Consider the following 23892-nt stretch of genomic DNA (forward strand, 5'->3'; position numbering starts at 1 on the left):
CTAGAAAAGGTTAAAAGAAGTTCTAATAACTCAATGCAGAAGTTGAGCTTAAAAAAAATCCCTTGCACTGAAATGCAGAAGTGGTAACTGTGGTTAAACACAGCTGTTCAATGGCAAAGGATCAATGCAGCATCAGTCACTATCCACATGTGATCAGCACAGATTCTCTAAATCAGTAAAAAGTCAAAAATCAAGAAATTGTGGTCTTTCACTTCTCTGCTCACTTTTAGATAGAGACTCTAACATTGAATTTCACAAGACATTTATAGATTAGCTTGCTCAAAGTTAAAAGTATGGTGCTGGAAAAACACAGCTGGTCAGGCAGCATCTGAGGAGTAGGAGAGTGGACATTTTGAACATAAGCTCTTCATCAGGAATGTGGAGGCTTTTTAGTTTCATACTAAAGCTAGGAGAGTCAAACTGGAGGTTTCCTCCTCCTCCTCCCAATCGAGGACTCCTCCAGTTCTGCTGATTAAACATGTAAGACACAGATTTGTCAAATTCATCCTACTCTAACTTTAGCTCCCTAGCCTCTGCAACTGTCTCTATGATCTCTATCTAGGGAGGTGATGACGTAAAGTTATCACTGCCAGACTAGTAATTCAGAGAACAGGAGAATCGACGTTTTGGGCATAAGCCCTTCTTCAGGAATGAGGAAAGTGTGTCCAGCAGGCTAAGATACTGAAGAAGGGCTTATGCCCGAAACATCGATTCTCCTGTTCCCTGGATGCTGCTTGACCTGCTGCGCTTTTCCAGCAACACATTTTCAGCTCTGATCTCCAGCATCTGCAGTCCTCACTTTCTCCTAGTAATTCAGAGACCCAGGTAATGTTCCTGGGATACTGGCTTGAATCCCATCAGAGAATGGCTGAGGGAGAAAAGTCTAGGAGTCTAAAGGTTTAATGCCTCACCAAGACCTGCCCTTCATCGTAGGTCAGAAGTTGAGATGTTCGCTGATGATTACACAATGTTCGGTACCATTCGTGACTCCTCAGAAATTGAGGTTCAAATGTAATAAGATATGAACAATATCGCGGCTTGGACTAATAATGGCAAGCAACATTTGCACCCCTTGAAACTCAATGACAATATTACCATCTTTTAATCCCCCACTATCATTAGATTCTTAGCACTTGGTTTTTTTAAAAACTGTAACAATAGAAGCAGCCTGAGCAGATGCGGTCCAGCTTTCAGACCAGCATTTCTAGTTTTTTTAAAGTTTATTAAGTTTAGCTTTAAGCAGTTATTGTTGGGAGTCTCAACAGAGTTGGAAGTTACAGTAAATATCTCCTGGCTGCTATTCTCTAAGTTTTCAATTGATGTTTTTCCTTCTGGGTTGCTAGATTGCATGTGAGACAAAACCTACTTTCTGAATTTTGACAAAGAATGTTTTTATGGAATGTTATTATATTGGAACTTTAATTAATAATGGTTAATGCATCTACTATTCTGTTAAGTTTTCCAATAGAGTTGTTATTCTAAGTTCTTCTTTCTTTTGTTGTATTTTAGCTATAGTGTTTGAATAAATTGTGTTTTGCTTAACATTGAGTAGTTTGACCAGTCGAATTGCATCTGGAACACAACACTTTACATTTATCTTTAAAATAAGAAGTTTAGGGTCTAGGCTACCTTATTAAAATATTTTGATGGTGCCTGGTCTGGTCCGGTCTGGTCCAAAACAGCAAGTTAAGCAGATTGGTCATACTAAATTGTCCCATATGCCAGGGGATGTGAGCCAAGGTGGATAAGCCACATAAATATAGGGATAGGGTAGGGATCTGGTCTGGGTGGGATACTTTTCAGACAGTTAGTGCAAACCCAATGGGTTGAATGGTTGCTTTCCGCACTGTAGGGTTCCTATTATTCTACAGCAACCATCCTTCCAGAGAGTCCTCTAAGAGTTTTGTGTGGTTCACTGATATGACCTGTTATCCAAACTGTAGGGAATACAGGTACAATCTGCTCAATCTGTACAGTTAGGACAATCCCTCAATCCCCACAAGCTAACATTAGTTATACCCTCTCAAAGGAAGAGTTTCTATCATTCCTTAGATTAGGAACTCATCCTCCATGTTATTCCCTGCCTTTTCATGTGTCTGAACACACAAGACATGACACACCTGAAGCAATAATCTGTGAACCTACATTCAGTTCCTCCTGTAAGAAAAGCCATCATATCATTTGCCAAATTAATAAATTCACCTGAATGCTAACTTCCAGCAATTCACATCGAGGGAGATCCAGATCTTTTTGGACATGAAAACTTTCCAATCTCTCAACATTTAAGAAGATAGAATATGGAGCAGTTTGACATAGAAACAGGCCCTTCAGCTTACCATGTCTGAGCTGACCACGATGCCATTCTAAACTAATCCCATCTGCCTCCATGCGGTTCACACTCTTCTATTCCCTGCCTGTTCATCTGACTCTCGAAATGCCTCTTAAACTTTCCTACAATATCTGCTTCCATTACCCCACCCTAGGCAGCATATTCCAGCCACCTAACACCCTCAGTGTAAATAAAAATGTCTTGTAAATCTCATTTGAACATTTCACTTTTCATCTAAAGCCTATTGCCCTTAATATTTGACGCCTGGAGGAAGAACGCCTCATCTTCCGCCTCAAAACACTTCAACCCCAGGGCATCAACATGGACTTCACCAGTTTCCTCATTTCCCCTCCCCCCACCTTACCCCAGTTCCAACCTTCCAGCTCAGCACCATCCTCATGAGCTGTCCTACCTGCCAATCTCCCTTCCCACCTATCCGCTCATCCTCCTCTCCAACCTATCACCTTTATCCCCACCTCCATCCACCTATTGCACTCTTAGCTACCATCACCCCAGCCCCACCCCAATCCCATTTATCTCTCCACCTCGGAGGGTCTCAGCCTCATTCCTGATGAAGGGTTCCTGCCCGAAACGGCAATTTTCCTGCTCCTCAGATGCTGCCTGACCTGCTGTGCCTTTCCAGCATCACTCTAATCTTGACTGTGATCCCCAGCATCTGCAGTCCTTACTTTTGCTTAATATTTGACTTGTCCACCCTAGGAAAAAGACTTCAACTATCCACTCTATCCATGCCTCCCATAATTTTATATTCTTCTATCAGACCACCCCATCAGCCTCCAATACTCTAGCAAAAACAAAATTTACTCAACATCTTCTCATAGGCAATACATTCCAATCCAGGCAACATCCTGGCAAACCTCTTTTTCATCCTTTCCAAAGCCTCCACATCCTTCTGACAGTAAAGCGATCAGAACTGCACACAATATTCCAAATGTGGACTGGCTAAAGTTTTATATGGCTGAAAGATGACTTGTCAACTTTTAGACTCAATTGTAGGTAATCATGCGGTACACATTCTTTACCACCTTAATCACTTGTGTTGCCACTATCAGAAATATCGTTCTGTATAACATTGCTCCCAAGTGTCCTATTATTTACTATATGCTTTCCTCTTGCATTGAACTGCCAAAGTGCATCACCTCATGTTGTCAGGATTAAACTCCATCTGCCATTTCTCTGCCCAACTTTACAACTGATCTATATCTTGCTGTATCCTTTGATATCCTTCCTCACTGTCCATAACTCCACCAATTTCCACACCTTCTGCAAACTTACTAATTAGATCACTTATATTTTCATCTAAGTTATTTATATAAATAACAAACAATGAGGTCCCAGCACTAATCCTTGCAGAACATCACTGGTCACAGATGTGCAGTCAGAAAAACATCTCTCTACAACTACCCTCTATGGCCAAGCCAATTCCATATCCAATATACAAACTCACTGTTGATCCCATGTGACTTTCAAGTCATTCTCATCGGTGAATACAGATGCAAAGTACTCATTAAGGATCTCATCCACTTCCTCTGGCTCCACACACAGATTCTCTACCCTTTCTTGAGGTACCGTCTTGCTCCTATAATACATACAATACCTTAGGATTCTCCTTCATTCTACTTGCACAGGATATGGCCCATTTTAGCCTTCCCACTTCCTTGTTTAAGTTCTTTCTTGCTTGCTTTATATTCCTTACTGATCCCCAGTCACACTGTTAACTGTCTGGCTCTCTGATGGCCTATATCATTCAAGACTGTTTGGGCATGAAATGCAATGCCCAAAGGCCTCTGACTATTGCAACCAATATCAACAGATTAAAAGTACATCAATGTCAAGAAAGGGCAGTCAGGGTTATATTTCCACATGCTCATTCTACACACAGTCATTACATGAAGTGGCCTGGGATGAACACTCCAGGATACCAAACTGGTGCTCATCTTCGCATTGGGGTACACGATGTCACATCCCTGTCCTCGAGGAGATGAGGCACTTGGAGGTAGATTAAGGTGCCTCTCTGCTTAGCCATAAATTACACCCTTGACTGAAGTGATGGAGTGCAAGTCTGAGTATGAATATAACAGCCACTGAGTGCTCTGTGGGACTTACTTCTCCAAGACAGCCACCACCTTTTCTACAGAGACAGTCGGGTGCTTGCATGATGGAGCTCTCACAGGAGACAGATTTCTCCAAATGTCACTCTGATCTGGACTCTGGCACCTCTATCCAGACCCTGCCTACCTCTAGCAGGTCCCTAATGGCTAAATTCAGAGGCTTATCCTTTGCAGTGGCCTGATCTCCAGCATCCTCTGTAGTGCACATGATCAAGGTGGTAAAAACAATGACTGCAGATGCTGGAAACCAGATTCTGGATCAGTGGTGCTGGAAGAGCACAGCAATTCAGGCAGCATCCAAGGAGCTTCGAAATCGACGTTTCGGGCAAAAGCCCTTCATCAGGAGCACATGATCACGCTACTTGACATCCCTCTACATGAGCACAGTTGCCCTGACTTTAAGCTTAGGGATGTCACTCTGCACTGACTGGACAATGCCATTTACTCAAAGGTAGACAGGAGATTATTCATCCTCTTGTGGCCTGGCAAATTTGAGACTCAGCTCCATGGGAACAAATCAGAACAAGGCCTCTGTCCACACTGCCAGCAGGGAATGGCTTCTCGGCAGGGGTGCGGAGGAATGGGAGGGGCAATCATTTCCTGCCAACCCCGACACAAGACTCATGTAGTGACTCATGATGGAAATGCAGTTTCTCGATAAAAGCTAAAACCCAACTCTCTTCCTCAGCAGAAATGACTCACTTCCTGATTTAGCTTCTGTCTCTTGAATCTGAATTAGGTGCAATAAAATCAGAAAGTGCTGCATGAAGAGAAAGATACTGAGTTTAATGGATTTTAAATAATGTTTTTGACAAGAACCTAACAACAAGTTGAACAGGAAATTTAAAGCTCCTAGAAACCAAGAGAAAGCAACAAATTGGATCCCAAACCAAAATAGAAAATGCTGGAAAATCTCAGCAGGTCTGGCAGCATCTGTAATTGGATTCCAAATTAGGCTAATGCCAGGTAGCAAAGACCTATGGGTGTTTTATTTATAATCTCAAAGCTGTTTCCATCAGTGTTTCACAGGGGGCTCAGAATTGTTCTCTGGCTATTTATGGTCTATACACACAGATTTAAATGTTGGGGTTATGATTGAGAATTTTCCAGATGATTGGCCATTTACTCGATAGTGAGGAGGAAAGCTGCAGAAACCTATTAAGTGGACTCTTTAGGAGAGCAGAAAAGTGGCAAATGAAAATAAATCCAGAGAAGTTTGAGGTAATACAGTCAGGAGGACAAGGCAAATTCAGTAGGTGGGAGGACGCTTAAAATTTTGGAGCAAAGAAGGACATGGAGTGTATATCTACAGATCCCTGAAAGCAGCAGGATAGTGAGATGGGATACCGAGGGCAAAATGCAGAAATGTTATTAATCAACACTTAAGGAGAAGTATGTTTAACAGTTTGAAAGGTAGGAAAGTAGGAAAAAGGTAACGAGATATCTCTGTTAATTAAGGATGTATTGCCATAAGAGTGAGAGATGACATTAGCTTGAAAGAGCAAAATATGGATTCAGTTTGGATAACGAAAAGATTGAAATGATGAGGCAATTTGTATGAGTAGTTTATAGGCCCATTATTGTCGGATACAGTGCAGCACAGCATATACTGGATGAAATAGATGAGGCATGTTAGAAGGGTGCCATAACAATCGGGTGACCTTAATCTAGATTTGATTAGGAAAATCAGATGAGCAAAGTAGTCCAGAAAATAGAGCACAGAGCATAGAACAATACAGCGCAGAACAGGCCCTTCAGCCCTCGATGTTGCGCCGACCTGTGAACTATTCTCAGCTTGTCCCCCTACACTATCCCAAAATCATCCATGTGCTTATCCAAGGATTGTTTAAATCTCCCTAAGGTGGCTGAGTTAACTACATTAGCAGGCAGGGCATTCCACACCTTACCACTCTCTGAGTAAAGAACCTGCCTCTGACATCTGTCTTAAATCTATCACCCCTCAATTTGTAGTTATGCCTCCTTGTACAAGCTGAAGTCTTCATCCTGGGAAAAAGACTTTCACTGTCTACCCTATGATCATCTTGTATGTCTCTCTCAAATCCCCTCTTCGCCTTCTTCTTGCCAATGAGAACAGGTTCAAGTCTCTCGGCCTTTCCTCATAAGACCTTCCCTCCAGACCAGGCAACATCCTGGTAAATCTCCTCTGCACCTTTTCCAATGCTTCCACATCCTTCTCAAAAGATGGCGACCAGAACTGTACACTCCAAGTGTGGCCACACCAGCGTTTTGTATAGGTGCAGCGTGATATTGCGGTTCTGGAACTCAATTCCTCTATGAATGAAACCTAACTCACCGGATGCCTTCTTAACAGCACTATCCACCTGGGTGGCAACTTTCAGGGATCTATGTACATGGAGCCCAGATCCCTCTGCACATCCACACTACGAAGAATCTTTCCATTGATCCAGTACTCTGCCTTCCTGTTATTCTTACCAAAGTGGATCACCTCACAATTAGCTGCATTGAACTCCATACACCCCAATGAGTTAATGGTGTGTATGCAGGACAATTTCTCAGAGCAGTTCCATTCTAGTATCAACCAGGGAGAAGGTCATCCTCGGTCTGGAAATGAGCAATAAGGCAGGATTACTCAATAACCTCATGGCAGAGGAGTCTCACGATGGCAGAAATGTGTGTTCAACTTGAAGGGAAGGAATATGTGTCAAACGCTAGTGTTTTAAAGTTGAAGAAAGATCATTCTCAGGGCATAAAGACAGAGTTGGTAAAGTTAACTAGGGAAATCTGATTAAAATGTAGCAGAATGAGGTTGCAGCAGCTGAATTTTAAGGAGATATTTAATAGCTCTCAATAAACATCCATCTCAGCGAGAAAGAAGATTTCATCATTTGTGACTAAACAAGAAAGTTAAGAATAATGTAAATTTGAAAGAAACATTGTAAAATCTGCAAACATCATGGATAGGTCAGGAGATTAACCAAATTTTAAGAGCCAGCAAAGAGGATTAAAAAACAATAAAGGAGAGAGTATGAACTACAACCTAAGAGTTTCTGCAGGTGTTGAATAGGAAAAAAGTAATTAAAGCTATTGTTGGTCCTTAAGATAGTGAGCTTGCAGATATGATTTAGCAGAAGCTTTTGACAGGTAATTTCTTCATGGTAGAAGATTTAGAAAATTGTCCAAAGATAATTGAAAATCATGAGGTGACCAGGAGAGATAAATTAAAATCAATCATCACCAGAGAATATGTGATGGGACAACTATTAGAGCTGAATGCAACTAAATCCAAAAGGATAAAATGGCCTACACCCTGGGATTTTAGAAGAACTGACTGCAGAGGAACTGGTTGCAATCTTCTAAAATTCCTTCGTTTCTGGAAAAGTTCTAGCAGATTGGAAAATAGATTAAACACTTCCATTCAAGAAAGAAGGGAGACAGAAATCAGGGAACTACATCCCTGTCACCAGGAAATTTCTGGAATCCATTAGTGAAAAGGTTATAGCAAGATACGTAAAAGGTGATTCACACAGCATTAACAGTCTTGATGGAAAATTGTATGAGACTAATTTATTGGAGTTGTTTTGAAGGAGTAACAAGCAAGAAGGACAAAGGAAACCTGTAGAAGTGGTGCTCTTGCATTTTCAAAAGACATTCGATAAGGTGCTACATTAAAAGGTTCCTGTATAAAAAAGAACACGGTATAACCATTAACATGTATAAGGAATGGTTGGAAAACAGGAAACAGAGAAAAGGGATAAATCGTTCTCTACCAGATAAGCTATAATTAGTCAAATGCCACAGGGATCAGTGTCAGAGCCTCAACTATTTACAGTCTGTATCAGTTACTTAAATAATGGGATGGAATGTTTGATAACTTGATTTACTGATGACAACAAGGTAGATTGGAAAGAAAGTTGTCAAGAGGAGTTAGAGAATCTACAAAAGGGCCTTGATAGATCAAGGAAATGGGCAAAAATTGGGCACATGGAGTGTAGTGTGCAAAAACCTGAAATTCACTTTCTTTAGAAGAATGGAGAAATGGTACATAATTTTAATGAAGTGCCAATGCAGAACATTGCAGTACGGAGGGATTTGGGCATCCTAGTACATGAATCACAAAGTTAAAATGCAAATACAGCAAGTCATTAGGAAGGCAATTTGGAAACAAAAACAGAAATTGCTCGAAAAACTCTGTGGAAAGAAAGCAGAGTGAACATCTTGGGTACAGTGACTCTTCAGAAGAAGAAATGTTTGTCATTGTTGCAAGCGAAAGGGAATAGAAGTCTTGCTCCAACTGTTTAGTGTGTAAATGAGACCACATTTGGAGTTCTGTGTACAGTTTTTGTCTCCTTTCTTGAAAGAAGACATAATTGAATTAGACATTGTTCAGAGAGCATTCATTCAACTCATTCTTAGGTTGAAGGGCATATCCTAAAAAGCAAGATACAACAAAGTGATGGCCAGGACCCAATTCCATTATTCCTGGTGCCTGCAATTTTCACCAATCAGATTAGGGCAACAACTGATGCAGAAGAACACCACAGCACGAGTAACTCTTATGATAACATTATCACAGACTCTTTGTCCCCCATGTTTGTGCAGACCATGATGCCATTCTAAACTAATCCCAAATCTGTCTGCACATGGTCTGTATGCCTCTATTCTCTGCTTGTTCATGTGTCTGCCTACATGTCTGTTAAATGTTGCTATCGTATCTGCTTCTACCACTTCCAGGTCACCCCTCAGTCTCTGATGCTCATGTAAAACAAAGTTTGTCCAATTTCTCCTTATAGCTAATACACTCCAATCAAAGCAACCTCTTTTGCACCCTCTCTAAAGCTTCCATATCTTTGTATAATGGCAACCAGAGCTGCACACAACACTCCAAACGTGATCTAACCAATGTCTGACACAGCTGCAACATGACTTGCCAACTTTTATACTCAATGCTCCAGCCAATGAAGGCAAGTATGTTGTAAATTTTCTTTGTCACTTTCAGGGAGCTATGGATTTGCACCTTGAGATCCTTCTATATATCAATGCTCCTAAGGGAACTGCCATTTACTATATACTTTCCTCTTGCATTTAACCTCCCAAAATGCATCTCTTCATATTTTTCAGAATTAAACTCCACCTGCCATTTCTCTACCATCTTTCCAGCTGATTTATATCCCGTCATATCATTTGACAGTCTTCCAACTCCAATTTTTAAATTATCTGCAAGCTTACTAACCAAGCCACTTACACTTTCATCCAAATCATTTATATAGATTACAGAGGTCCCAGCACTGTTTTTTGTGGAATACAGATCTGCAGCCAGGAAAACACCCCTCCACAACTACTCACTGTCTTCTCTGATGAAGCCAATTTTGTATCCAACTTACCAGCTCACCATGGATCCCATGTGACTTAATTTTCTGGACCTACCTATCATGAGTGACCCTGTCAAATACTTTAGTAAAGTCCATGTAGACAACTTTATTGCCCTACCCTTAATTATTTGTCACTTCCTCAAAAACTCTATCAAATTTGAGACAAGAATTCACCCACATAAAGCCATGCTGACTATCCCTAATAAGCTCATTATTTTGCAAATGCAAGTAAATCCTGTCCCGAAGAATCTTTTCCAGTAATTTCCTGACCATTGATGTAAGGCTCATTAGCCTATAATTTCTTGGGTTATCTCTGTTGCCTTTCATGTGAAGATATTGTAGGTGTATCTCTGGCTATTTTTAGATTAATAAAAATTAAGGCTGAATGGGATAAATGGGCTGAATGGCCTCCTTCAATAGCACATCCTCAGAAGTCACACCACTAGGTTAGAGTCCAACAATTTTGTTTTAAATCACAAGCTTTCAGAGCGCTGCTCCTTGGTCTTCACCTGACAATGGGGCAGCGCTCCAAAAGCTTGTGATTTCAAATAAACCTGTTGGATTATAACCTGGGGTCATGTGACGTTTGACCTTATTCAACACAGTCCACCACCTTCACATCATGAATTGCACATTAGTAGGGTAGATAAGGTGCAGGGAAATGGGAGGCCATGGCCCAGTGATATCATCAATAGATTATTGTTGCAGATGCTAGATAATGCTCTGGGGACCGAGGTCAAATCCCATCACAGCAGATGGTGGAGCTTGTGTTGAGTAACAAATCTGTAATTAAAAGTCTAATCATGACCGTTAAGCTTTTAGCAATTGTCAGAAAAACCCATCTGGTTCACTAGTGTACTTTAGGTCAGGAAATCTGCAGCATTTACTTGGTCTGGCCTACATGAGACTCCAGCCCCCAGTAATGTGATTGAATCTGAACTGCCCTCTGGACAATTTAGGATGGGGGCAATAAATGCTAGCCTAGCCTGTGATGCCCACATCCCATGAATGAAAAGATCAAGTTTATAAACTTCATCACTAACTTACAAAAATATAAATCCAACCTTAGTGACTGGGAAAGTTTAACCAATATTTCTGCTGAACTGGCTTCTTTTCAATTGGATTCAGATTCTGTAGAAATTGAAATTGTGAGTTATAGTAACTGCCGCACGAGCCTGGCTCTCACTTTTATGGTCTCACCTCAACTCTCCTTTACCTCCTTCATCACTCAGATTATTATCATTTCCCGGACCTTCCCCAACCCTGCTTGGCTACAACCTTTGACCAACATTATCAGAAACTATAATGTACTTTACCAGCGCATTTCCGTACGGGACTAACGTGACATTCATTATGTCATTCAGCATCAGCCAGGTGGGAAAAAGCTGTAACACAAGAAAGCCACGACATGCTCCACAGAGACTTTCATAGTACAAGCTGATCATAACCGGATCAGCATCTTTCTTTCGTTGGTATTCCATGCACTGGTGTTCCACCTATAAGACAGACAGACAAAGAGAGCAGCAGGTTTTAGTTTAATATCTCAGGTTATCTATAAGAACAGCAAAAAGCCATTTAACTCTTCCAGAAGTTCCATGGTTCTATTCGATCTGACCTGAGTTGACTCATCTGGTGATTTCTCAGATTCTTACCAAGATGCACCATCCACGATTTTGAAAACTTCAACTGCTTCTGAATACTCAATCATCCTTTGCGGGAACTGCTTTGCAGATTTTCATTATCCTGTGTGTAAAAGTCTCTCATAACTTAAAATTAAGGCTAAGTCATTCATGGGTTAATACCATTCACCCCTGTTGTTGGTCTCCACTGGAAGAAAAAATTCTTTCAATTATTCTGTCTTGTTAAAAGCTTCAATTGGATCTTCCCTCAACTTTAAGGGAATACAAACCAAATTACACAGAATATACAACACAGAAGTAGGCCATTCAGCCTAATCAATCCATGCTGGTGTTTATGCTTGATGGAAGGCTCCTGCCATTTTTACTCACATAATCTATCGTTATAGCCCTCAATATTCCTTCCTCCCTCGTGCTTTGTTAAGTTTTCTTCTTCTGCATTCCCCGTTGATGTTGGTCATGGTGAAAGACATTGGAACCAAAACCACTTACAGGCAAAGGAGAGGGGGAATAGGATGAAAAAAGATGGGTATGTGATGCATGCAGTGAATTCTTCAAGTGAGAACCATGCCAAACACAATAGGTTGAGAGATGAATTGACAAGAAAATCAGACTAATAGAGTGAATATGAAAATAGAATGATAATCAACATAAAACGAAACCTAAAATCTTCCATTTGTAAATAATACACTGGTCATAAAAGGTGGGCTGACTCCAATGAAAATCAAATAGGACACTAAGTGGTAGATTGCAAAAGAACAACAATTAAGGAGTACTTTAGCAGTGTTTACTAAGGAAGGGCATGTTGACAAAATATTGGTGGTGGCAGAGATGATAATGCATGGAGTCTGGAGAGTTAAGAAGGATGGGATACTTGAAAGGATGGGCATACAGACGCCCTGGTTTTAACTATGACAAACAGCATCCCTTCCTTGTCAAACATGCCTGCATCTGTCTGGAATCACAAGGCCCTAGTCCCTTCTATTTTCACTGGGCTGGAACTGGGCTAGGCAGCAGTTCACACACTCTCAGTTCCTAGAAGGACATGATCGTTCAAATGCCTCCACTGAAACGTGATTTGGTATCTTATGGTCTTATCCCTGGAGAATGGAGTTTACAGGTCTGTTCAAGTCTGTTGTCAGTGTCTTTCTCTAGGATAGAGATTGTAGCTGGCGAAGTGAGGTCCCCCTGTTAGCAGGACTCTAGTACATTCTGGTGCCAGGACACCATGGCGGTGGGAGTTTTGTTGTTGGGGGTCATGGTCCTTTGGGAAACTGACTGTGGAGATATTGTGCACAATAGTGCATAAACCACTTGGAACTGCCCAACTTGTCAGATGAGGGTGGCACGGTCGTTCAGTGGTTAGCACTGCTGCCTCACAGTGCCAGGGATCCGGGTTCAATTCCCATCTCGGATGATTGTCTGTGTGGAGTTTGCACATTCTCCCAGTGTCTGCGTGGGTTTCCTCCGGGTGTTCCAGTTTCCTTCCACAGTCCAAAGATGTGCAGGTCAGGTGGATTGGCCATGCTAAATTGCATTGGTCAGGGGTAAATATAGGGTAAGGGAATGGGTCTGGGTGGGTTACTCTTCAGAGGGTCGTTGTGGACTTGTTGGGTCAAAGAGCCTGTTTGTACTATAGGGAATCTAATCTAATATAAACTGTCAAGAATTGTCGACTGGTTACAATGTGTCGAGCAGTCAATAACTGTAGGTCAGAGGCTAGGAATCCTACAGTGAGTAACTCACCTCCCGACTTCCCAAAGTCTGACCACCATCTACAATATATAAGTCAGGAGTGGATTGAATACTCCCTAATTTCCTTGATGGGTACAGCTCCAACAACACTCATGAAGCTTAACACCATTTGGGACAAAGCAGCTATTTAGTTGGCACCACATCCACAACCATCAAGTCCCTCCTCCACCTAGCAACAGATGCATGGGGACCACCAGGAATTAATTTTTAAAATTATGAATGACAGATTTTGTCAATAGTGTGCAATCTTCAATGAAGAATTTTAAATACAGTAATAAACCTTTTTATTTTGCTCTTACTTGAATAGACATCTGCATATTTATTTTATTCATTCTTGGGATGGACATTGTTGGCTTGGTCAACATTAATTAGAGCCATAGAGTTTTACAGTGTGGAAAGAGACTTTTCAGCCCATCACAGCTGTGCCAGTAATCAAGTACCTGTCCACTCGACTACCATTTTCCTATGCTTGGCCTGTAGACTTGCATGTTACAGCAGTTCAAATAGTCATCTAGATACTACTTAAATGCTGTGATGATTTCTGCTTCTACCATGCTGTCAGACAGTAAGCTCCAGGTACCCACAACACTCTGAGTCAAAGGATTCTCCCTCAACTAATCTGACCAGCCATCTATATTATCTTGTGGTCTAAAACTATCCTTTAAAATTCACTCGTGCTGCAGATATGCAGCATTTGTTACCCATCCCCAGTTACCCTTGAGAAGGTAGTGGTGAGCTTGAACTGCTGCAGTTCATGCATTGTAGGTTGACCCACAATGCCCTTAGGGAGGAAATTCAGGATTTAGACCCAGTGACACTGAAGGAATGGTGATATATTTCCAAGTCAGAATAGTGAGTGGCTTGGAGTGGAACTTGCAGATGATGGTGTTTCCATGTACCTGCTGCCCTTTTTTATGGTTGATGACAGTAGTCTTGGGTTTGGAACATGCTGTCTGAGGATCTTTGATGAATTTCTGCAGGGCACTTTGTAGATAGTACACACTGCTGCTACTCAGTGTTGGTGGTTGTGGGAGTAGATGTTTGGGATGTGGACCATTCAAGCGGTCTACTTTGTCTTAGATGGTGTCAAGCTTCTTGAGTGTTGTTGCAACTGCACCCATCCAGGCAAGTGAAGAGTATTCCATCAGTCTCCTGACTTGTGCCTTGTTGATGGCCATGTTTTGGGTGTCAGGTGGTGAGTTACTCACTGAAATATTCCTAGCATCTGGCCTGCTCTTGTAGCCACAGTGTTTATGTGACTATTCCAGTTAAGCTTTTGATCAATGGTAACCCCAATGATGCTGTTAGTGGAGTATTCAGTGATGGTAACTAATGTGGTTCCTCTGTTCAAGAAGGGAAATAGGGATAATCCAGGAAACACCAGATCAGTCAGCATCAAATCAATGGTTGAGAAATTATTCGACAGAATTCTTAGGGATAGGATTCACATGCATTTGGAAAAACATAGACTACTTAGGGACAGTCAGCATGACTTTGTGCAGGATAGATCATGTCTTACTAAGTTTGTTAAATTTTTCATGGAGGTGACAAAGGTGATCGATGAGGTTAGAGCAGTAGGTGCTGTCTGCATGGATTTTTGTAAGGCTTTTGACAAGGTTCCTCATGGTAGGCTCATCCAGATGATTCAAATGTATGGGATCCACTGTGACTTGGCTGCGTGGGTTTTGAATTGGCTTTCCCGTAGCAGACAGGGGATAGTGGTGGAAGGGTGTTTTTCAGGTTGGAAGTCCGTGACTAGTGGTGTTCCGCGGGGATCCGTGCTGGGACCTCTGCTGTCTGTGATACATATAAATGACTTGGCTGAAAAAGTATTTGCGTGGGTTAATACCTTTGCAGATGATACTAAACTGGGAGGAGTCGTGGATAGTGCAGAAGGCTGTCAAAGGATGCTGCAGGATATAGATAAGTTGCAGATATAAGCAGAGAAATGGCAGATGAGATTTAATCTGGGTAAGTGTGAGGTGCTGCACTTTGGGAGATCAAATATGTAGAAAACCCCAGAGTGTGGAAACAGGCCATTTGGCCCAAAAAATCCAACAACCCTCCAAAGAGCATCCCACCTAGACCTATCCCCCTACTTATCCCTGTAACTCTGCATTTCCCATGGTTAACGCACCTAACCTATACATCCCTGAACACTAATGGTAATTTAACATGGTCAGTCCACCAGACTTGCACATCTTTGAATTGTAGGAGGAGACCACAGCACCCGGAGGAAACCTACGCAGGCATGGGGAGAAAATGTAAGCTCCACACAGACAGTCGCCTGAGGCTGGAATCAAACATGGGTCCCTGGTGCTGTGACACAGCAGTGCTAACCACTGAGTCACCCAGTCCGCCATGATAAGGAAAGTATACAGTAAATGGCAGGACCCTGAATAGCATTGATGTATACAGGGATCTTGAGGTTCAAGTCCACAGCTCCCTCTGGATAGGGAGTGAATAGGCTGGTGAAGGTGGTGTATAGGAGCTGAAAATGTGTTGCTGGAAAAGCACAGCAGGTCAGGCAGCATCCAAGGAACAGGAGAACCGACGTTTCGGGCATGAGCCCTTCTTCAGGAATGAGGAAAGTGGGTCCATCAGGCTAAGATAAAAGGTAGGGAGGAGGGTGTGTCCAGGAAGGTGGTGTATAGCATACTTACCTTTATTGATCAGGGAATTGAGTATAAGAGTCAGGATGTCACCATATTACAGGAAGGATATGGAGGCTTTGGAGAGCATGCAGAAGAGGTTTACCAGGATGCTGCCTGGATTAGAGGGTATGAGTTTAAAGGAGAGGCTAAACAATCTCAGGTTGTTTTCCCTGGAGCAGCGGAGGCTGAGGGGAGACTTGATAGAAATCTATAAAATTATGTGATGCAAAGATAGGGTTGACAGTCAGGATAATTTTCCCAGAATTGAAATGTCGAAAACAAGGGGCATATATTGAAGGTGAGGGGGAAAGTTCAAAGGAGACATGAGGGCCAAGTTTATTCATACAGAGTAGTAGGAATCTGGAATGTGCTGCCAGATGTGAAGGTGGAGGCAGGTACAATGGGAGTGTTTAAAGGATTTTTAGATAAGCACATGCATATGCAATAATGGAGGGATTTGGACCCCGGGCAAGTAAAAGGGATTAGTTTAATTTGGCATCATGTTCGCAACAGCATTGTGGGCTGATGAGCCCATTCCTGTGTTAACATAGAACATAGAACATTACAGCACAATAAAGGCCCTTCGGCCCTCAATGTTGCGCCAACCTGTCATACCAATCTGAAGCCCATCTAACCTACACTATTCCATGTACGTCCATATGCTTGTCCAATGATGACTTAAATGTACTTAAACTTGGCGAATCTACTACCGTTGGAGGCAAAGCATTCCATACCCTTACTACTCTCTGAGTAAAGAAACTACCTCTGACATCTGTCCTATATCTATCACCCCTCAATTTAAAGCTATGCCCCCTCGTGCTCGCTGTCACCATACTTGGAAAAAGGCTCTCCCTGTCCACCCTATCTAACCCTCTGATTATCTTATATGTCTCTATTAAGTCACCTCTCAACCTTCTTCTCTCTAACGAATACAGCCTCAAGTCCCTCAGCCTTTCCTCGTAAGACCTTCCCTCCATACCAAGCAACATCCTAGTAAATCTCCTCTGCACCCTTTCCAAAGCTTCCACATCCTTCTTATAATGCGGTGACCAGAACCGTACACAATACCCCAAGTGCGGCCGCACCAGAGTTTTGTACAGCTGTAGCATAACCTCATGGTTCCGGAACTCGATCCCTCTATTAATAAAAGCTAAAACACTGTATGCCTTCTTAACAACCCTGTCAACCTGGGTGGCAACTTTCAAGGATCTTTGTACCTGGACACCGAGATCTCTCTGCTCACCTACACGACCAAGAATCTTACCATTAGCCCAGTACTTTGCATTCCGGTTACTCCGACCAAAGTGAATCACCTCACACTTGTCTGCATTAAACTCCATTTGCCACCTCTCAGCCCAGCTCTGCAGCTTATCTATGTCTCTCTGTAACCCACAACATCCTTCGTCACTATCCACAACTCCACCGACCTTAGTGTCATATGCAAATTTACTAACCCACCCTTCTACGCCCTCATCCAGGTCATTTATAAAAATGATGAACAGCAGTGGACCCAACACCGACCCTTGCGGTACCCAACGAGTAACTGGACTCCAGGATGAACATTTCCTATCAACCACCACCCTCTGTCTTCTTTCAGCAAGCCAATTACTGATCCAAACTGCTAAATCTCCCACAATCCCATTCCTCCGCAGTTTGTGCAATAGCCTACTGTGGGGAACCTTATTGAACGCCTTGCTGAAATCCATATACACCACATCAACCGGTTTTCTCTCATCTACCTGTTTGGTCACCTTCTCAAAGAACTCAATAAGGTTTGTGAGGGGTGATCTACCCTTCACAAAACCGTGCTGACTATCCCTAATCAAATTATTCTTTTCTAGATGATTATAAATCCTATCTCTTATAACCTTTTCCAACACTTTACCAACAACTGAAGTAAGGTTCACTGGTCTATAATTACCAGGATTGTCTCTACTCCCCTTCTTGAACAGGGGAATCACATTTGCTATCCTCCAGTCTTCTGGCACTATTCCTGTAGACAATGATGATTTAAAGATCAATGCCAAAGGCTTGGCAATCTCCTCCCTGGCTTCCCAGAGCATCCTAGGATAAATCCCATCCGGCCCAGGGGACTTATCTATTTTCACACTCTGCAGGATTTCTGATACCTCTTCCTTGTGAACCTCAATCTCACCTAATCTAGTACCCTGGATCTCAGTATTCTCAACATTGTCATTTCTAGAGTGAATACTGTCAAAATATATTCATTTAGTGCTTCCCCTATCTTCTCTGACTCCACATATAACTTCCCACTACTATCCTTGATTGGCCCTAATCTTACTCTCGTCATTCTTTTATTCCTTAAATACCTATAGAAAGCCTTAGGGTTTACCCTGATCCTATCCGCCAACAACTTCTCATGTCTCCTCCTGGCTCTTCTGAGCTCTCTCTTTAGGTCTTTCCTGTCTGCCTTGTAACCCTCAAGTGCCCTAACTGAGCCTTCACATCTCATCCTAACATAAGCCTTCTTCTTCCTCTTGACCACAGATTCCACTTCCTTCGTAAACCACGGCTCCTGCGCTCCACAGCTTCCTCCCTGCCTGACAGGTACACACTTAGCTAGGTCACACAGGAGCTTTTCCTTGAATAATGTGCCCATTTCTAATGTGCCCATCTCCTGCAGTTTCCTTCCCCATCCTATGCTTCCTAAATCTTGCCTAATCGCATTGTAATTGCCTTTCCCCCAGCTGTAACTCTTGCTCAGTGGTATACACCTATCCCTTTCTATCACTAAAGTAAACATAACAGAATTGTGATCGCTATCACCAAAGTGTTGTATAGTTCTGCATTCTATGTAACAACATTGAATGACAAAGGGTGATGGTTAGATTATCTGTTATTGGAGATGGTTATTACCTGGCATTTGTGTGGTATAAATGTTACTTGCTACTTTTCAGCCCAAGTCTGGATATTGTCTGGGTCTTTATACCTTTGAATACGGACTGCTTCAGCATCTGAGGAGTCACGAATGGTGCTGAACATTGTGCAATCAGCGAACATATCCACTTCTGGCCTTATGACCTTCCTCATTATCACACCACCAATTTTCATGCCAAGTGCAACTTACTGATCAAACTTCTTACGCTCATGCCTAGATTTCATATAGGTATTGCCCTGGAGAAGGTGCAGTGAACTGATTTCTCAAATTGCTGCAAATTAGAGTTAGTTCTTAACAAGCAGGGACAAACAGTACCACTCAGGATCAAGTTCCAGAAAGTATAGCATTATATTTTGTAGTTATCTTGATGACAGCTGCTCCAATTCGCCATGACCTCTCGACACCGTCACTGTTTATTAATCATCAGATTGCTTACCTACATCCAGTTCTGGACCAACAAAAATTTCCTCCAACTAAATATCATAAAGACTGAAAATTGACTTCTTTGTCCCTCCTTCAAACATTGATCTCTAGCTACTGAGGCCATTCCTCCCCCATCAATTGTCTAAGCTCAAACCAACCTGTTCACAATCGTGCTGTCATATTTGTTCCCAAGATGATCGCGCAAACTCAATTTCATGCCATCACTAGGAACACCATTTCTACCTCTGTAACATTGCCCAACCTTGATACTGAAACCCTCATTCATACTTCTGTCACGTCTGCATTTAAGTACCCTGACTCATCTCCATACTGTACCTCTATAAAGTCGATGTTATCCAAAACTCTGCCTCATGTCTTGACTTGTACTAAGTGCTGTTCCCCTATGACTGCATGCTCACTGACCTACACTGGCTCCTGATCAAGCAATGCCTTTTCAGAAGGATGATTTTGAACATCATGCAAATAATATCTTGAGCCCAATGACCTCACAACAAGCGACCATAACTGTAGATCTTGGAGAATTTGCTGAGAACAATGAAATGCTATTTTTATAGGAATTCGTTTTTAAAAAGATACTACGCAGAACGTGAAAAAATGTTTCAATTAAATTTTATTTATAAGCCAATTTTGTTTAATTCCCAGCTTAAGACTTTCATCATTTTTGAAAACTCAGAGCCATACCTGACAGGCAGTTGCAATTTCGAGTGAGCTGCACCATTGAGCAGGAGGGTAATTACAGGGTGGTCTGGCCTCACCCTCTCTCACTGTCCAGAACAGAAGACATACCAGGACCCCTACAAGCTTCATGCTTCACCATCAATTTCAAACAAAGCTCGGAAATCCCCAAAATCAGAATGGACTTCCTGTATCTCTCACGTGACTGAGTTGAAAGATTAACCCCTTGGGTGCCGATTTCACAACTTAATCACTGCAGCTGCCCAGAATTGAATCTCAAAAACTCATCTGACTTAGTCTGAACTTCCTCGAGTGTGCAAAAATAATAGAGGATAAAAAATAACTGGCCAATTGAACTGCCCCACAACACATGGCTGAAAATTCTACTTTGTATTCTTATTTTAGTCTTCCTTAAATTCTTCCTTGAACAATTCTAATTCATCAAGCATCTCAAAAAAGCGTAGGGTTTTATCCCATTGAGTCAATTGCACTGAATCAAAAAGTAAGCAGAGTTTGTGTCTTGCAATATCTCAAAGTCCCACAATTTGTGTCAACTACATTCATATCCTCTGCAAGTCTCCAATGTTCCTATTTCCAAAAATTCTGCATTCAAACCTGACAAAGAGGAAAATGGTCATAGATTTTTGAGATCAATCATCTTAGCTCCAAGACAACTCTGCAGAGGTTCCTCAGGGTAGTGTATTATGCCCAAACATCTTCAGCTGCTTCATCAATGACCTTCCCTCCAACATAAGGTCCAAAGTGGGGATATTCCCAATGATTTTTTTTTCCCCAATGCTTCACACCATTCATGACTCCTCAGATAGTGAAGTAGTCTGTGTCATGGACAATATATGGGTTTGAGCAGATAAGTAAGATTCACTCTGCATAAGTGTTGGGTAATGACCATCTGTAATGAGTGAGAATTTAAGCACATCCCATTGTGGTTGTTTAAAAAACACCATCTGGTTCACTAATGTCCTTTAGGGAAGGCAATCTGCTGTCCTTACGTAGTCTGTCATGCATGTGACTCCAGATCCACAGCAGTGTAATTGTCCAGGGGCTGAGAGTCTAGAGTGATGTTAGGCAAGATCAGATAAGGATGGCAGTTTCTTCCCCTAAAGAACATTAGTTATCCAGATGGGACTTTTTTTCCTGACAATTGATAATGATTTCATGGCTGTCATTCAACTCCTAATTCAAGATATTTATTGAATTCTAATTCTACCATTCCCCATGGCAGGAATCGAACACGGGTTCCCAGAACATTGAATGGGTAACAAATGCAGGCCTGTCCATTGAAATCCATATCCTGTGAATGAAAAAATAAAGATCCAGAGCAATAGGGTTAACTCTTAAATGCCCTCTGAAATGACTGAGAAAGCCACTTAGTCATAACAAACTGCTATAATAAAGGTATAAACCTATTCCAACCACCTGGCATCGACCTAGACACTAGAAATACAAAGGCAAACTCAGCCCTGCCTATCCTGTCAACTCCACTTGACCAACATCTGGGGTTAGTGCCAACATTGGAAGGGCTTTCTCATAGGCTAATCAAGTAATAGACTGATACAGTCATACTCACGGAATCATACCTTACAATGTCGCAGGCAGCACCATCAACATCCCTAGGTATATCTTGTCCCACTGACAGGACCGGCCCAGCAGAGGTGGCAGCACAGTGGTATACAGTCAGGGGGGAGAGTCATCAGCATTGACTTCCACCTCCATGAAGCTCTGAGGATGGCAAGGTGCAGAATGGGTGGGGGGCTTCAACTTCCACCACAGTCAGTAGCTCAGCAGCAGCAGTACTGACTGAGCTGGTTGGGTTACTAAAGGTCATAGCTGGAAAATTGCCCAGGTATGTTCTGTACACAAAAAGCAGGAAATATTCAACCTGACCAATTACTGCTCCATTAGTCTACTCTCTACAAGATTGATCCAAATATGGACAAAAGAGGTGAACTCCAGAGATGAGGTGAGTGACAGACCCTCCAATTAAGGCAGCATTCGACCAAGTGTGGCATCAAGAAAGCCTGGCAAAACTGGATTCGATGGGAGTCAGAGAGATATTGCATGCTGGTTAGAACAAAGGACAAAGAAAATTTACAGCCTGGAAACAGGCCCTTCGGCCATCCAAGCCTGAGCCGATCCAAATCCGCTGTTGCCCATTTCCTAAGTATTTGTATCCCTCTGCTCCCCACCTACTCATGCATCTGTCCAGATGCATCTTAAGTGAATCTACCGTGCCTGCCTCTTCTACCTCTGTTGGCAACGCGTTCCAAACGCCCACCACTCTCTGTGTGAAGTACTTGCCACGTATATCCCTCTTAAAGTTTTCACCTCTCACCTTGAACGCGTGACTTCTCGTTATTGAATCCCTCACCCTGGGAAAAAGCTTATCTCTATCCACCCTGTCTGTACCCTTCATGATTTTGTAGACCTCAAACAGGTCCCCCCTCAATTTCTTTTTTTCTAATGAAATCAAACCTAACCTACTCAACCTTTCTTCATTGCTAGCACCTTCCATACCAGGCAACATCCTCGTAAATCTTCTCTGCAACCTCTCCAAAGCGTCCACATTCTTTTGGTAATGTGGCGACCAGAATTGTACACAGTATTCTAAATGCGGCCAAACCAACATCGTATACAATTTTAACATGGCCTGCCAGCTCTTATAGTCAATACCCTGTCCAAATAAGGCGAGCATACCATACGCCTTCTTGACCACTCTATCCACCTGTGCAGCAACCTTCAGGGTACAATGGACTCAAACTCCCAGATTTCTCTGCTCATCAACTTTTCCCAAGGCTCTTCCATTTACTGTATAATTCACTTTAGAATTAGACTTCCCAAAAATGCATCACATCACATTTGCCTGGATTAAACTCCATCTGCCACTTCTCTGCCCAACTCTCCAGTCTATCTATGTTCTCCTGTATTCCCTGAAAGTCCCTTATGCTTTCTGCTACTCCACCAATCTTCATGTCATCTGCAGACCAACAGTGCCCTCTTTCAGACCATTTATGTATATCACAAACAACAGTGGCCCCAGCACTGATCCTGCGGAACACCACTGGTCACCTTTCTCCATTTCGAGAAACTGGCTTCAACTACTACTCTCTGTCTCCTGTTGCTCAACCAGTTCTTTATCCGCCTAGCTAGAACACCCTGCACACCATGTGACTTCACTTTCTCAATTAGTTTACCATGGGGAACCTTATCAAACACATTACTAAAGTCCATGTATATGACATCTACAGCCCTTCCTTCATCTATCAACTTGGTCACTTTCTCAAAGAACTCTATTAAGTTGGTAAGGCACAATCTCCCCCACACAAAACCATGTTGCCCATCATGATAATAAACATTTTGCAAACTTCCTTCTGGTTCATTAATGTCCTTCAAGAAATCTGCCATCCTTTCCCAGTCTGGTCTACATGCGACTTCAGATCCACGCAATGTGGTCGGATTTAATTGTCCTCCAAAATAGTACTGCTGGCCAATTAGGGATAGACAACAAATGCTGGCTTTGCCAGGGACACCCACATCCCATGAAAGAATAAAGAAAAAACAATCCCCAATCCTTTTCTCAACCCAAATGTAAACACAAAATGCTGGAAGTATTCAGTTAATCAAGCCACAACAGAGAGAAATGTTTCAGATTGCCTTTTTCAAAACTGTGAAAAGTTAAAAGTGACCAATTCAAAGCAAGTGGAACAATAAGGTTTGGGGAAAGATAAGATAAAGGAGAGTCCATGGAAGAGATGAAATGGTAAAAGAGATGACACTGAAAGACATCTCAAGTTCGGAACTCAATGCTTCCAAAATGGTTTGTTGTATTTGTCTCTCAGTTTAAGAAGTTGCTTTGTGCATCCAGCAAGATATCGATGAAGAGCCTGCACTTGTAGGAAATGAGTGATGATTGAAACTCAATTAAAGCAATAGTTGACTTATCTTCCAGTCACATGACATCTTTACATCCTGCACTTTTAAAAAAGAGGCAGAAGATG

General features: G+C 42.1%; 1 protein-coding gene across 1 annotated transcript in view; it reads right to left on the reverse strand.

Annotated features, from left to right (window-relative positions):
- The window catches only part of LOC122565069 (gamma-interferon-inducible lysosomal thiol reductase-like), a 59868-nt gene extending 39829 nt beyond the window's left edge, over positions 1-20039 (reverse strand). The window contains exons 1-2 of the mRNA XM_087975857.1: positions 19883-20039; positions 11129-11308 (exon numbers count right to left, since the gene is read on the reverse strand). Coding sequence (XP_087831983.1) covers positions 11129-11308; positions 19883-20008 — 306 coding nt within the window. The 5' untranslated portion in view covers positions 20009-20039. The remainder of the gene's footprint in view (positions 1-11128; positions 11309-19882) is intronic.
- Between the last annotated feature and the right edge of the window lie 3853 nt (positions 20040-23892).

The sequence above is a fragment of the Chiloscyllium plagiosum genome, unplaced genomic scaffold, assembly GCF_037043375.1.
Source record: "Chiloscyllium plagiosum isolate Xiang-an unplaced genomic scaffold, Cpla_swu_hap1 HiC_scaffold_28, whole genome shotgun sequence".
NCBI classification, from domain to species: domain Eukaryota; kingdom Metazoa; phylum Chordata; class Chondrichthyes; order Orectolobiformes; family Hemiscylliidae; genus Chiloscyllium; species Chiloscyllium plagiosum.